Here is a 16478-nt window from a genome sequence, read left to right on the forward strand (position 1 = left end):
TAAGGTTGCAATGTTACGAAAAAAGGTTCAATGTCAGAATGCTGTCGCAATATTACAAAAGTGAAAAAAAGCTGACATTTTATGGCAAGAAGTCATTTTATGAAAAAGATACGTATTGGGATTAAATTTGTAATATTCCAAAAAAAAAGAAGTTACAAAATGTAGCTGTAATATTAAGGGAATATTACAAGAATAAATACCTAAGCTGACAAAAGAGGTTAATACAACAATAGTCGTAATTTTATAAAAAAATATAATTGTATGCTATGAGAATAAAGTCATAACCCAGTAAAAGTTAAATTATTTAATTAAAAAAACTCTACAAACAGTTACCTTATGTTACAAGAATGACTTTTAATATTACAAGAATATTACTCCGATAATGTCATAATATTATGGAAAACGTTGTAATGCTACAGGAAAAAAGTTGGTAAAACTGGTCATTTACTTATTTGACATGTAAATGTGATGGATTTAGCTTTAGCTACAATTTGAACTGCAAATGTTTGGGGCTGTCATGGATGACACGCTCTCTACAACATCGCGTGGACATCGGGGACAGTGCCTCTGGATTGGCAGACCAGGGTGGTGGTCCCCCTTTTTAAGAAAGGGGACCGGAGGGTATGTTCCAATTACAGCGGAATCACACTCCTCATCCTCCCTGCTAACGTCTATTCAGGGGTGCTGGAGAGGAGTGCCTGTCTTGAGGTCGAATCTCGGATTCAGGAGGAGCAATGTGGTTTTCGTCCCGGCCATGGAACACTGGACCATGCCTAAACCCTCAGCAGGGTCCTCGAGGGTGCATGGGAGTTCGCCCAACCAGTCTACATGTGTTTTCTGGACCCGGAAAAGGCGTTCGACCGTGTCCCTCGGGGAATTCGGTGGGGGGTGCTTCGGGAGTACGGGGTACTGAGCCCCCTGATAAGGGCTGTTTGGTCACTGTGTGAGAGTTTGGCAGTAAATCGGATTTGTTTCCAGTGAGGATTGGACTCCGCCAAGGGTGCCCTTTGTCACCGATTCTGTTCATAACTTTTAGGGAGAGAATTTCTAGGTGCAACCGAGGTGTTGAGGGGTCCGGTTTGGTGGCCTCAGTGTTGCATCTGTGCTTTTTGCGGATGATGTGGTACTGTTGGCTTCTTCAAGCCACGATCTCCAACTCTCACTGCAGAGGTTCGCAGTCGAGTGTGAAGCGGTTGGAATGAAAATCAGCGCCTCCAAATCTGAGACCACGGTCCTCAGTCGGGCAAAAGGGTGGAGTGCCCTCTCCAGGTCTGGGATGAGATTCTGCCCCAAGTGGAGGAGTTCAAGTATCTTGGGGTCTTGATCGCGAGTGAGGGTAGGATGGAACCGGGAGATCGACAGTGCAGCGTCTGCTGTGATGCGGACTCTGTATCGGTCTGTCGAGGTGAAGAAGGAGCTGAGCCGAAAGGAGAAGCTCTCGATTTACCGGTCGATCTACGTTCCTACCCTCACCTATGGTCATGAGCTGTGGGCCATGACCGAAAGAACAAGATCTCGGATACGAGCCGCTGAAATGGGTTTCCTCCGCAGGGTGTTCGGGCTCTCTCTTAGAGATAGGGTGAGAAGTTCGGCCATCTGGGAGGGACTCAAGAGTCGAGCCGCTTCTCCTCCACGTTGAGAGGAGCCAGCTGAGGTGGCTCGGGCATCTGATTAGGGTGCCTCCTGGATGCCTGCCTAGTGAGGTATTCCGGGCATGTCCCACCGGCAGGAGGCCCCGAGGACGACCCAGGACACCATGTAGAGACTATGTCTCCCGGCTTGCCTGGAAACGCCTTGGGATCCCTCCGGAAGAGTTGGAAGAAGTGGCTGAGGAGAGGGAAGTCTGGGCTTCCCTGCTGAAGCTGCTGCTTCCGCGACCCGACCTCTGATAAGCTTCAGATAATGGATGGATGGATGGATGTAATAAAAAGTAGGATACCATTGTTATTGCATTGGATGAAAGGAGCGTTTGTTCTTACCAAAATCGAGAGTCTCGACACGTCATCTGTCACTGGGTTGACGTCAAATTTACTTGAATGCACCCCGAGCGCGATTAGCAGCAGTAAATGGACACAGACGCGTATCCGAATCTGACAGAAACACAAAACAACAGCAGCAAATCAATAACAACTTCACAGTCACATGAGCTGGGAGTCCATTCCAATACAATTTTCCAATTACGCGATGAGGCTGCTATTCTTCAAATAAACAATTCGAGGCATTTAAGCAGCAAGCCTCACTGATATCGCACAGGCACACATATACACACACCCAACCAAAATAAAGTACATTTATGACAATAAAGTCATAAGATTCTGAATAATATGTTATAATGTCACAGGAATAAAGTCACACAAGTTTAAAAAAAAGTTATAAAGTTACTTTGGGGCAAAGTTGCTATGTTAATGACACAAGAAAAACGTAAGACAAAAGAAGTTGTAATGTCATAAGAATATTGTCAAAGTTGTATGGAATTTTTAAAAAATCTTTCACTGAACAGTCATCATTTCACGAAAAGCCTTTTTGTACGGTTTGGATTTTTGTATGAGAATAAAGTCATAACGTTGCGAGAATTAAGTTGAAATATTGCTGAACAAAACGAGACTGCTAGAATAAAGATGAAGAATGGAATTTGCCGTAAAGTTAGACAAACAAGTCAAAAGGTTATAATGTACAGTATACGATAAAGTTGGAACCTTTGAAAAAGAAATGTTGAAATATGGGGAATACTGTATGTAGTCATATTACACACATAAAAACATTTTTTGACAAAAAAGTCGCAACAAGGAATTAAGTTTAAATGTTACGAGAATAGTCATAATATTATGAAAAAAATAGTTATACATTTGCGAAAACAAAATTGTGAGTTTGCGGGATAAAGTTGTAATGTTATGAGAATAAAGTCATACAATGTATGAAAAAATGTAAATGTTGGAATGGAAGCTTAAGGTTTTCTTTTAACATTACTTTGTTTCCGTGCACAGACATAGAAGTCTTTGGGTGTTGAGACAAGCGATATACAAATACGATTTTTTATTATTTTTTGTTGTTGTTTAGCTATTCCTGTGTTTCAAGTGTAATACAATTACAGTGTTATTCTTCTAAACACGACCACAAACACTTTTCATTTTCTTTGGAGCCATACTGAGGACAGTCCTAATATTAAATAAATACCCGTAGTCTGAATATTGCAGCAAAATTAATATTATGAAAATCAAATCAAATCAGTCAAATTTAACAAAAAAAGGTATGCAATGACAATAAAGTCATACACAATTTTTAAAATGAATTTAAAATCAACAACATTTCAGAAAATATTTGAGAAGGTGTAATAAAATTGGGTGGGGGGATTTTAGCAATGATACTAGAATAACATTGTGAGAGCACGCGAAAACGTTAGATTATGAGGTGAATTTAAGTTGAAATATTTGGGGGGGAAAAAGTAAAGCCAAGTCTTGCCTACCAAAATGTTGGTTGCATAAAACTAATTAAAAGCTCCAATGGACATCAAGCACCTGAGGCCGAAAGAGGGAGATGCGCATTTTACATTAAATTTTTTACAAATTATGAAATCCCAAATTACGTCGGCCTCAGCATTTGAGGCCGAAAGAGGGTGTGAAGGATCTAAATCTATATAAATGGCTAGGTATTAGCCAACAGGTTAAGCTAAAATCAATATGGCAATTACACATTTACGGACATTGCATAATCAGTTAAAAGTGTTAGTCAGTGTGCCAGGATCAGCCCTACAGACAGGGCCAGCCAGGGAGGAGACCAGCCCACATTATGTTTAGATTTTGAAGACAGTAAAAATGTGAGGGCCGCATGGTAAACCGTGCCCCTTTTCTGCCCTCGCCCATCTAAGAGCATTCGCGAGGATGGAAAAGCTGCCCAGATCTGATCATTGTATGATTCCTGAACCTCAGAGATGGAAAAGAACAGATGAGAAGATTCAATCGACTTGTGTGAGTCTTTCTCTTGAAAGATCAAACGAACACGCTTTGAGTAAGGAGTTGTTTTGTAAATTGCTAATTGGGCTTATGGCCTCGAGACCTGCATAACATTCCAACAAAACCAAAGCAAAACTGCCAGACAATTTACTGCTGTACATGCTTAATCCGTAAAGACTACTTATCAGGCTCACATCTTGTTTTGGCGCCACACTGGCGCATCGCTGTGCACTGTATTTATGCTATTTTCGGACAACATTTAATCGTTAGATAATTAGTTGATAAGTGCAAACCTTTGCCCTCAGATTTGTCGCAACCACAATCTGATGTCAACAAACGTCACAAGATATCTACAGCTTCAAGTGAGGCTTTTTTTTTTCCCTCTTTTTTTTTTTTTTTTTTAACTCAACTACTTCCTTGAAAACTACTGAAAGTATTACATCCCACAGAACACAGCTGAGTGAGATGTTGCTTTTTTGGATGGATTAGAAAATATGAGCTATAAAATAATTGTCATACAGTAACAATTGCTGTTAAAGCAAGCGTGCAGAAGGGAAGGTGGGACATCACATCAAACGTCACACCTCCAGGATTGTGGAATTCTCCAGTTGACTTTCTTCCCCAATTCCACAGAAGCCATTGAAAATCTGGGATTTATTGCCTTTTAGCTTTCACACATGTGCACAGAAACACCCAAAGAGATGCTCAAGCACCTGGACTTTTGCCCTGGATGACAACAAGTCCCTTTCTGGTAGAGTTTGTTACCAATTCCTCCATATTTAAAGAATAGAAATGACCGTAGTGTCATCAATTACCCCAAACAACATTTTAATATCTGATGGACATTTTTTAATTGAGCACAAGCCCCACCCCCCGCCTTGCCCCCGCTTCTCCTCCACTGCAGTACTGAGGCCCACTAAGGGGTCCAATCCGTCTCTCGGGATGAATTTTGAAAGTGAAGAAATGCATGAAAAACGAACACTGGATTTAAAAAAAAAAAAAAAAAGATAACAGATAATGTGCAACTTTTTCTAATTACGGTGTAGTCTACTCTTAGTAGTCAGAATATCCGTCAAAAAGAGAAAAGTGGATGCAGAGTGCAGAGTTTTCCATGAAAAATTGACTGCTTCCTACTTATTCACAGAGGGGAATGGGAAACTATGTGCTTGGTGTGTAATCAACAAGTGTCTGAAGGAATATAATATGAGGAGCCAGCATGAGACGCATCATGGTGTTAAATAGGAACGCTTGCAGAGACAACTGAGAAGAGAGCAGACAAATGAATTCCTGGTGGGCCTGAGAAAACAGCAGTCCGTTTAGTTCGTTGAGGTTAGTGCAGCTGCCCGATTGCTAATGAAATAGGCTAGCATTAGCATCAAAGCGGTATTCTGCCGGTTAAAACTTGAATGCTGAAAGGTTCAGAATTTGTGTGTCCTGAGAAGCGACAAGCTTTTTCCGACATTAGGCTGGTCATTTCTTTCACTTCCTATAGCAATTGATGAGACCACTGATATTACAGATGTTCAACTGGCCATATTCGTGGAGTTGATGAGACATTGGCCGTCACTGAGGAGTTCCTTGTGTTGAGAGAGGAGGGAGGAAGGAAAGAAAGAAAGAAAAGAAATGAAATGAGGGAGGTGGGAAGGAAAAGGATGAAGGGGATGAAAAGATAGAAAGACAGGAGCGAGGTGGGTAGAAGGAAAGAACAGTCAAAAGCGATTGACCCCACTTGTGCGTGAGCCTGTCTTTGCGCCGAACTGAAGCATAACGAATGAAGTGTCAACCGTCAATGTGTTGTACAATACACATTGGTCATCCCGGCTACTGGCTTCCTCATCGATGCATGACCCGCTAATCACACTGTGAGTATGTGAGATGGCTTCCAGCTAGTCACCTGGGGCCCACGGTAAACACGGGAACATATAAGCATGAATTTGAGCCTGTCGGCTGCTTGGCCAGCATGTACTACCATGGGTAAGGTAGGATGTTTTTGTTTTTTTTAAACTCATTAAACAACGCAATACATCCTGCTAGGACTCACTCTATGGTGTTAGTAGACCACACACTACCGTATTTTCCGGACTATAAGTCAAAGGTTTTTTTTTCATAGTTTGGCTGACTTATACTCTTATGCATGAAATTATTAACACATTATATTGTATCTCTGTCCTTTTCAACGTCAGCAAACAATACACCAAACAACCATAGGAGGGCGTTCTAAGGCTGCATATAAACCTGCATTACATATTGACTTTACAACGGGCAGAATAACATGTATAGTGTATATCATTTCACATCTTATTGTAACCCACGTAAAGAAACAAAGATAAATCTAAAAGCTATAAAAATACATGAATAATTTAAACGGTTAAAATCTAACATTTTGATAAATAAGTAATTAAAATAGTATGATAAAGACAATTTGACTGTCTATCAATATACATCTATACAAAATAGTGTACTGTTGCTTTAAGACACTGGCTGGGGTTTTGCATCAGCCGTACGTACGGAGCTGAGAGCGGAGAAGAGAACAAAGAGATAATTACGACCGAATACATAAATACTTTTGGAGACTTGGAAACATTCTACACGGTCGTGGATAAATAAAAGACTTATTTAATCGATCTACAACCGTTTTGGTGAGTTTAAAGTTATCTTACCGTAACTTTATTGTATGCTACATGTGTGAATGTTAGCTAAATGTTACCATCGTAGCTCGGTGGAAATTATGTGTACTAAGAGCACAATTAATTTCCTCCAAAAATGCGACTTATACTCCAGTGCGACTTTTTTTTTCTTCTTTATTATGCATTTTATGGCTGGTGCGACTTATAGTCCAGAAAATGCGGTATTGTTTTCATTTTGCACATGATGCTTGTGTGAGTGCCCGTTTCGTGCCTCTCAGGCTCTCACAAACTAGTGCAGCTCACACGGAACAGGCTAAAGCCCCGTCACATTCCGTCCAATAGTTATTTCAAAGGGAGCAAAGCATGAGCTTTCATTTAATCGTTGTGCACGGTTAAATTTGCCTCGTGTGAGATAAAGCCTCTCTAGCTAACTTAGCTTAATATAGCTCGCTCCAAAGGGGGTCTATTATTAACACGTTTAAGCAGTGGGAGTGTAAGTGACGTGATTATTGTGGGAAATGTTCATGAAAAATAAATAGAGAGCAAATGAGCGTGACAATCGCAGCTACATCTTTATATATTTTTTATAGTCCAGAGGAGCAGCCATTAACGGCCACAAGAGACACTTGTGAAGCAAAGCGGCACATCAAGCCCTGGCTTATATGAAAAACAATATGACGATGTTATTTACTTTGAAGTTAGTATAGTGCTCAAACATCAACTTTTGCCAACTCAAGAGTTATCTCTTGAGGCATCTTTTGTCCAAAGTGAGGTGGGGTGAGGTGAGGTGCAGCCCTACATTCAACCTCTCCATTATTTTGTTTGCGTTTTATTGTTTAATAAAACCCTTGTTCCCTGGGAGTAACCTGCAGAAAAAGTGCTCCTCAAAATGATTAAATTGCTCCTCAAATGGAGTCACTGATTAGCAAAAGCCGGTTGTTGACGTACGCCTTCACAAAGAGCTCATTAAATTAGCGGCTGGTGTGAGACATTAAAATGTTGCCAAATATACATTTCTTTCCACACAACAGCGCAGGTGAAGTTCATGTCAGGCATTAAACTCATCATTGCAGAATATCCTTTCAGACAGGTGCTGTCCACTGTTAATATCTACAAATTCATAGGTGGACTTCCACGCACCATTCCTTGTTGGTACCGTTCATAAAGAACAACGACAGAAAAAAGAAATGAATGTCGGGTGTTAAAGGTCACACCTGTTCCGGCTTTCCACATAGCCCCAGTCTCAATTCTGCAACTACCTCCAAAGGCAGTGAAATTCCAGGGTCGTTTTCAATGCCCCGTTGTGTGTCGTTACCATTCACACAGATCAGCGGTACAGAAAAAGCGCCAATTTTAATAGGTGATATTACAGAAGAGTGTCTCAGGTTAAACGGCCCATCCCCGTTCTGTCTTTCTGTTAGTCACCTGTGTTACTACCAGTGCTGATGAAATATGACTCATTCCGTGTTGGTACATTCCATTATGAACAGAAGAAGACAGAAGAATGTCGGCAGGGATAAAAAAAAGTAGACTTTGACAGGCAGAGAGAAAGTGGCCCACAGAGAAAAGTGTTTATACCCTTGCACAGTTGCAATTCAGCCTCTGATACTGTCTTGCAAGCCAAGAAATTTGTGGGCCAGTGCGGTTGACTGGGAACGGCAACATGAAAATCTCCATTTTATTCCAGGAATTATTACAGCAACATAAGTACCACCCCTGATATCACCTGTGGAAGCAGAAACGTTTGCCGGTCAACCGCAGTTTCTTATGGGTGTATCTGGGAAAATAGGTTGGAAAAGTCCCGGATTTTACAGGCAGGTGTGAAAAGGACTACATTCAAATCTTTTCTTTTTCAAGATACGCACTTGGCGGAAATCGTTCAAACATTTGAGCATATTCCGCTCCGTTGCGATCAAAGTCAGCGAAGGCCTGATTGTTGGATGTCTCTGAATGATGACTCAGAGATTATTTATTCTGTGCTGTCAGGTGTGCTAAAAGGGATTTTTTTTTTTTTCACACGGATCTCTTTAGAAAACAGTCAGAAATGCTAAAGATGTCCATTATTTACAATCTCAAAACTTTATGTATGTCGGCAAAAGTGAGATGGACCGAGTCATAGACTCTGTGATTGTGATGTGGAACGGAACAACAGCAACAGCAACATGTCGATAGCCGTCGTTTTCTATGGCACATTTCCTGATTAGAGTTGCGGGTGAGCTGGAATTTATGCCAAATGGCTTTGTGGGAAACAATCAGCCAATCTCAGGGCACATATAGCTCAACAAGCATTCACCCTCGAATGTATAATTTTGAGTCTTAAATGAACCTAAATGAGTATCAATTTTTTGGACGACTTTTTACTTTTACTCCCTCCATTTGAAAACAGGTATTTGTACTTTTTTACTCCCTAGTTTGTCAAAATAGGCTTGTTAACCACTTTCAGCCTGGATATGAACCAGGTAGCATTGAGGATGATGGTAAAACAATTTTGAAGAAGTAAGTTGCTACACATCCGTAGAGAACGGTTTGATGTTGTTGGCTCCAAGAATGATTGGTGGTGGATGTGTTTATGTCTTGAGCCACGCAACACACACACAAAAAAAAAAAACTATTTCTGGCATTAACAAATTCTCTCTCTAATCTGGAAAAACAGTTACAAGATGTATTTTTTTTAGCCGTTATCATTTAGCATTTGATTAATTATTATTATGTTAGTCAGTTCACAACGTTAGCAAAGTTATGGGAAAATTTGATAACTGTGTCCAGAGGATTTTCTGTTTTCTTCTATGCAAGTATGCAAGTCAATCAAATCAAGCACGCTTTTATTGATATAACACTTTTCATACTTCACAAATCAAGCAATCTTTCATTTATGTTGGACGTTTCATACTTCAAGAGGAACGCAAGTGCTTCACAAAACAGACACCCCAGGTCACCCCTCGCCACTCCACTCAATAGCTTCAGAAGAAGTCAACTATTTTGTGTGCAGAGAACGGTTTTCTTTGTTGTCTCAAGTTCCTAAAATGGACATTGTACATAATTGACAGTAAAAATAAATGTTTCTCTTCATATGCTAGTACAGTACGTGTGTGTGTGTGTGTTTTTTTACTGTTATAAATAAATAAATAAAGGAGTTGAATGAATACTTTCACTTTGATCTGAGTCTTTTTTTTTTTCTTTTTTAAATACAAGTACTTTTTCTTTTGAGACCTCTTCAGAGACCGGCGCCAATAATCAAACCCAGACCCTCAGAACGGCAACGGAGGTGATAAACACTCGTACACCCTGCTGCCTTAGCATTTATTCCTGTGTTTGAACTTTGGAATAAATACGCAAAAACAAATAGTTACAACTTTCCCTTAACAAGCGTCCAAGCAGTAAGCAAGCAGCATCACCCACTCAGCAGGCTTCTCACAGATCAATTCAAGTTGACACTAAAAAGCTAACAGCTGTTTGGTCAAGTTCCATTTGGAAAGTGTTTCCCGACCACCGGCGGCGCGTCTCCCCGAGGGCTCTTAGCATCCAGTGGGTTGCGGCATGAAGCGAAAGCTATCAGATGACAGCGAGTAAAAGCAGGCGTGGCCTTCGCTTTGCTATGCAAATACTGCTTAGTCACAGTCAAGATCAGTGTCTTGCCCAAGGACAGCACTCCATGTACACACGAGGGTCCACTTAGTGCCTGAAGGTCACATGAAGGATGACTTCCTAAATGTGACGTTTGGAGGGAAAAATCATTTATCACCTTATGAAGCACATGAGTGCACTTCTTTTTTTTGTGCAGGAGCATACAAGCTCTGTTCTTGTTCATGTTGACACCAAACCCTAAACTGTTGTTTTGGCTTTACAAAAGACATGTCTGGTTCATTAAAGACTCAGGGCTTTTTATTTGGAGATGGCGAAGGTGTGCTCGAGAGTAAAAACTGGCACATCTCCGTTTTGCCTGTTTGAGAATTTGGCAGACGTTCTCGAGGACATTTCTGTTAACTTAGTTTGACTTATATCTGATAATTTGGTGGCTAAAAGTCGACTTAACTTCACGCCTGCTGGAACCACGTCTAACTATTTGCAAAGGCCATGTAATGCAATTTTGATTCATTTGATCAGCACAGTTTCTTGTAGTTCTCTTCAAATGCACTTCAAATGCTTCGACCTCCACAATCAATTTCTTCTTCTGCGCCTGTCGCGCACCAATTTTAATGGCAATGAGAGGAGCAGCTTCGATTGGCTGCGAATCATGTCGGCTGTGTTCACGCCCACAACGGCTTAAAAGGATCCTTTTTAACGCTAGGCTGCATGTGCCTGCGAAAATAGAAAATTTATGTGCGGCCCCACTAGTCTAAATACAGCATTCTGATTAATATTGCGCTAGTGGAATGAATGAAGCAGCAAAATCTATCCATTTTTATCCATCTCTGGGAGCGGCCATTTTTGACTGAAAATGCTCTATGCTCAATGCTCAATGCTCTAGTAATGACCAACCATGGCTCACCTGCTTTCTGTGTTTGGCCATATGACGTTCGCAGACTGAGCCATTTGGCATTGTGATGTCACTTTCAGTCGTCATCATGTGGATAAAAACGGGTGGATTTTGCTGCTTGAGTCATGTTCCATAAAAGCAAAATATGCCATGTTTAGACTAGTAGGGGAGCATAAAACATATTATTGTCAAGACAATTTTTGAATTGACTTCCCCTTTCAGCAGGACTCCAGACTGCCCCTAAATGGCGGCATTTTGCCCCTAAAATTTAGCTTCTGAGCAGAAACTAAGGCGTGGCTTCATTTCTTGTATAAAAAAATAGCTAGCAAGCTAGCCAACATACTCTAGGTAACAATCTCAGTGCCAGCATCAGGGCTTCGATTCCCAGTTGTCTTCCCACAAGAGAAAAAAAGAGTCAGGTTACAATTTTTACTTTATGATATATAGCGTACCAGAATGCCTTTGCCTTTTGATATGAAAGGGCTGACTTTTAACTTTTAACATCAAGATCACGTCAACCACTATGTCAACTACGTCAGAGACTGTTTCCCAAGATGCATTGTTTAGCTAAGATGGTACCTGACGCTTAACTAAATAATAATAATATTAAAAAAAAACATCCAATTCTCAAAGGATGTCGGCAAGTTGAGCCCTGTTCTTTTTGGATTGCCACACTGGTCTCGCAGCGACTTGTTGCAATTTGCGTGAAAAATGCAAACGTCCACACTTTTCATCACTCACAACAGGAAGAACAGCAAGCAGCGGTCCCGTCCGAGGCGGCAGGAAGGATGCAAATAAAGCCGTAAAAAACAAAAACAAAGAGCAGGCGGGATGTTATTCAATTCTTAATTGTTGTCCCAAGCGTTGTTTTAGGGATATCTTGAAAGGGGGAAATCCATGGTTAACGGCTAAAACTGCAAGATAAATAGGCTTGTTTCAATGTTTGGAAACTATCCAAAACACACGGGGGCTTCGGAACATTTTGTCCCGTCCTGTATTATTCTTTGAAGACATGTTCAAATCTCTACAATGCATCTTGTTATCAGACTCCACTGGTGCCAACAAGAAAGGTAATTGTCTCCAACGTACACGCGCATAATCCGTATACGCGCCTTTCATACAGTCTGTCAAAACTGGTCAAGACACTGACAGGGTAGATAAGGCAATACGGCAATTTCCAGGTTCTGGTGCAGAGGGTTGCGAGGGTTGTGTGAAAGGTGATAGCGATAAAAAGCTGTACACTCAACTTCACCCTCCCGTGTTGCTGTTCTTTGTGAAAGACACCAACAAGGGATGGAGGGATGAAAGCGACCGAGAAAGTGCTCGGCCCGCTTCGGAAGTAGTGTCAGAGGTGATGCAGAGGCATGACGGCCGTTGTGTGGAAGGGAATAGTGAATTAGCATTAGCCAGGGCTTTCGCGGCATCTTGTTGCATTTTAGGACACACACAAAAATGTGCATGGGTGAATTTGAATTCATGAATTGCAAATAAAAATAAGCGGGGCTTTGTACTTATTGTGACATTTATGTTTGGTGGTCGGCTGGGAGATTTTTAAAATGTAAAATTATGTGCCTCGGTTGCCAAGTTTTGGTGACTAGTCACGATTCGTTTAAGTTCAAAATCGTTGATTAATTTAATAGTTGACATTGTAGTCTATGTTATGAATCTTTGTTCTTCTCCCAAAATTGCCCCTCTGTTCTTGATGCACATGTACAGTCATTGTAATCCCGGTCAGGCATGATGTAACCAGAAGACTAATGGCTAAAAAGTATCAAGGCTAATGAGTGTTAGCGCCGGAGCTCAAAAGAAATGCGATGCAAAACATGTGAGACAGAATTTGTCTTTCATGGCATCAAAGACAGTAATACACAAGCATCTCAAAAAGGAAACGCATTGTGGCTGACTCAATTTCTGATGAGGAGGAACAGTCATCTTGGCATGCTTTTTGGCTAGATCTGGCCAACTCACGGCCCTTTGGCCTGTTTCATGCGGCTCCTGAAGTCCTTTCCAAACATGAGCTTAGCTGGGCGCATTGCACTGTCAACCTCATTCGTTGTGTATGTGGTGAGCATGGAATGGTGCTAAAGGTTCCTTGCTACCATCCTGGTCTTCAATGGTGCTAAAGGTTCCTAGCTACCATCCTGGTCTTGTTTCGCTGGAATGGTGCTAAAGGTTCCTTGCTACCATATATATATATATATATATATATATATATATATATATATATATATATATATATATATATATATATATATATATATATATATATATATATATAAAACGTAATTTTGCTCGCTAGTGTAGCATTTAAGCCACGTGATAACCCACGTGTTAATATACACGTCTGAAAAAAATACTGGCTGACTGGCGCACGTGACATTTCTCCCGCGATGTAATGTAAACAAAAGCCAGCCGTGTACACTCTGAGTTACACAAACGAGTGTTAGGGAGTGAGTTGACGCGACGGAGCAGTTTATGTATACTTATGTGTATGCTGTGCCTCTTTGCAGTAACACAGTCAAAATTGTGGCTCTTTGCCTTTGAGTGGTTGGCCAACCCTGGGCTAGATAGTTGCTTACATAAAAATCAGCGTTGATGAGCTACTTGCTTGTAGCTTGTAAACGTCAACATTATTTTAAGGCTAACGATGATGATTTCATTAGCTTTAGCGCACATACAGTAGGTTGTGTGTTTCATGTAACGTTATATATATTAGCAGATGCAATTTACGTCTGATCCGCCGATTAGCTGATTTACCGCAAAAATAATCTGTGACTAGTTGATTTTACAAAATAATTTGTGTGAAAGCCCTAGCTTTGGCTAGATAAAAGGTTGGAAAACATTGCCTTAAACGTAAGGACATGAACCTCTCTTCTGCCAAAACTCGCTTTCAACTTAATAATACCGTACATCTAAGCTAAACTCTATCACATGCCCTTGGTGAAATGCGTTTGTAACGGTATCAAAGGTGGTTAGACATTTTCCAGCCAAGCATATAAGATATATATATATATATATATATATATATATATATATATATATATATATATATATATATATGAGCAGCTCCCACATGTTGTCTTTTCAAATTTGTGTCTCAATTTTTCCACGGGTTACAGTAGTGCGGTGGTTCAGCAAAATAGCTTTCCAAACATTTTGTGGTATCAATTAAAATGAATATTACCAACATAAATGGACCAATTCACCCAGAAAACAAACTCTTGCCTACCTTTCTGCATCAGTTAAAAGCTCAGATACGATTGTAACATATCATCACATAAATCTGACATCCCTGCGTGCGTGCAAAAGTTTTGGCTCTCTCATGCTCTTCTCGCATGCAAAGTTGTAAAAGTGAGGCAAGGCGATCACAGTTGGGAAGTATATATTGTACATAACTACTGACAAAGAATAAGGGATATTGGACCTTCGGGGGAAATTTCAGGATGTGTCTAAAACGCACTATAAACTTTATGAGTGAACTCCATTTGATGTCTCAACTTTTCACCTCATGTCCAACTGTTGAGTGTTTCAGTACCTTTTTCACAACTTACTGTTTTCCAACAAAGAGCTGAAGGGCTAATTCCACAACATGTGTCTGACCCAGTAATGGACCAAAACAATACTATGGACCATATGCTCAGCAACACATTAAGCGTTTCTGGTGTAAATGTGTGGTGGCTCAAGAGTTTCCAAAAAATAACCTCATTCGATAAATATGTCTTGACGTGGGTTTGTACGATAAAGTATATTCAATAGTTCTGAGCTGGTACTTTTCAAGATGGAAACGTCTTCCAAAGTTGTGACTTTTTAGGGATAGCAGCTCCAGCCAACTCATTTGCGTGCCAGCCGCTGTGTTCAGCGATTCAACTCCGTTTTTTATTTGATTGTGTTAACCAGTGAGCCGGTGCTACAAAGGAAGCAAGACAGTTTCACCATGGCTAAAAAAAAATTGGCAATGGTTGAAAGTCAGTTTGTCCGTCTCTCTTAGTCCCTTTGGCCGCTCTTCTCCCCGGCGAGCGAGATGCAGCTCTCAGCCGCACTCGTCATGAAGCTGCGTTCTTTCTCTCCCCTTCTGTCATATTATGCGCGTTGACGCGCTGTGAGGAACCCTGACCAGGGTTTTAATGTTTTCATTTTTCATTATAGTTCATTTTTATTGTGGTTTTGACTTTTTTTTTAATTCAGTTAGTTTGTATTAGTTTTTGTGCAGTTTTGTTAATTTTGATTTTTTTTTCGAAAACACGTAGTTTTGATTTTACTTTTATTAGTTGTATATATATATATATATAGTATTTGTTTATTGCAAAATGAAAAAAGCTCACAAAGTATTGTGTTACAAAGTAAATTTGACTACAATTCTCAAACAACTGTTTGACCTTTCTTCTTCTGTACGGACGATGTCGGACGTACAGCAATATCGAATTAAATACATTGAAAATGAACCTAAAAGCAAAAACGAAGGACATTTTCTCTATAATTATAGTTTTAGTTTTATAAACATAAGATGTAGTGTCAGTTTCAATTTAAAAAAAAAAGAAAGCATTTTCGTTTTGATTTTACTTTGTTAACTTTGTTAATTTTAGTTGTAGTTATTTTGCTAGTTTTTGTTAACTATATTAACCATGCCCTAACAGGGAAAAGCCAAAAGTCACTTCATCTTCCTCTTTGTTGGCTCTTTTTGTGTTTTATGTTTTTCCTCAGTTTTGCTGCATCTGCACCATACAGTGACAATAACGTTTTTATTTATTTTTTATTACATTTTATCCACGCTTTCTGTACAGCAAATTTGAGTTGAGCATCTTAAAAAATATAACATACCGCTACAAGCTTGTGTATACATTAGGTATGGGCCAATTACCGGTTAACCATAGTTTTAAAAGGTCATCGTTTCATTAATCGCAAATACTGGCTGTCACTGGTAATGAGTTCTTTTATTTTTTGAAAAGGGGCTTCTAAACAGGGCACAATAGGATTGGCTCCTTGCAGAGTGAGTAAAAGAGCCGACTCTTTCAAGTTAATTGCCGCCAATAAACGTTGTTTTTTTTCAGAGAGGGAATGGGTGAGCAGTTACAGACAGACAATCTCCCTATTGCCAAATTCATATCATCCAGATGTGGAGGTCTGCTTCCAGCTCCTTATAAACCCGCTTTGCGGACCTCAACCTGCCGCAGGACTCAAACAAATCAGTGTCTTCTTCAAGTCGGCTGTGTTCATGGCCACTATGGCACAAAAAGCCCATTTTGAACTGCACCAAGCTGTGTAATAACAAACAAAGTCTGGCCTGCCTCTGTGTAGATTTACGCCATTATTTATTTATTATCAACCGAGTGACCCATTAACAGTTTTACTGTAGCGGTAATTGATAAAAGAACATTAATTAACCTTCAATATAGTTTACCATTTCAGTTGCTTTAATGCTCAGCG

General features: G+C 40.2%; 1 protein-coding gene across 2 annotated transcripts in view; it reads right to left on the bottom strand.

The window, feature by feature from the left end:
• kitlga (kit ligand a) overlaps positions 1-16478 on the bottom strand; it is a 55400-nt gene that overhangs the window by 17562 nt on the left and 21360 nt on the right. For both annotated transcript variants that reach the window (XM_086028864.1, XM_086028863.1), the window contains exon 2: positions 1980-2090. In XM_086028864.1, coding sequence (XP_085884990.1) covers positions 1980-2090 — 111 coding nt within the window. The remainder of the gene's footprint in view (positions 1-1979; positions 2091-16478) is intronic.

Source organism: Filicampus tigris, chromosome 4, assembly GCF_054856515.1.
Source record: "Filicampus tigris isolate MCC_2025a chromosome 4, RoL_Ftig_1.0, whole genome shotgun sequence".
Lineage (NCBI taxonomy): Eukaryota > Metazoa > Chordata > Actinopteri > Syngnathiformes > Syngnathidae > Filicampus > Filicampus tigris.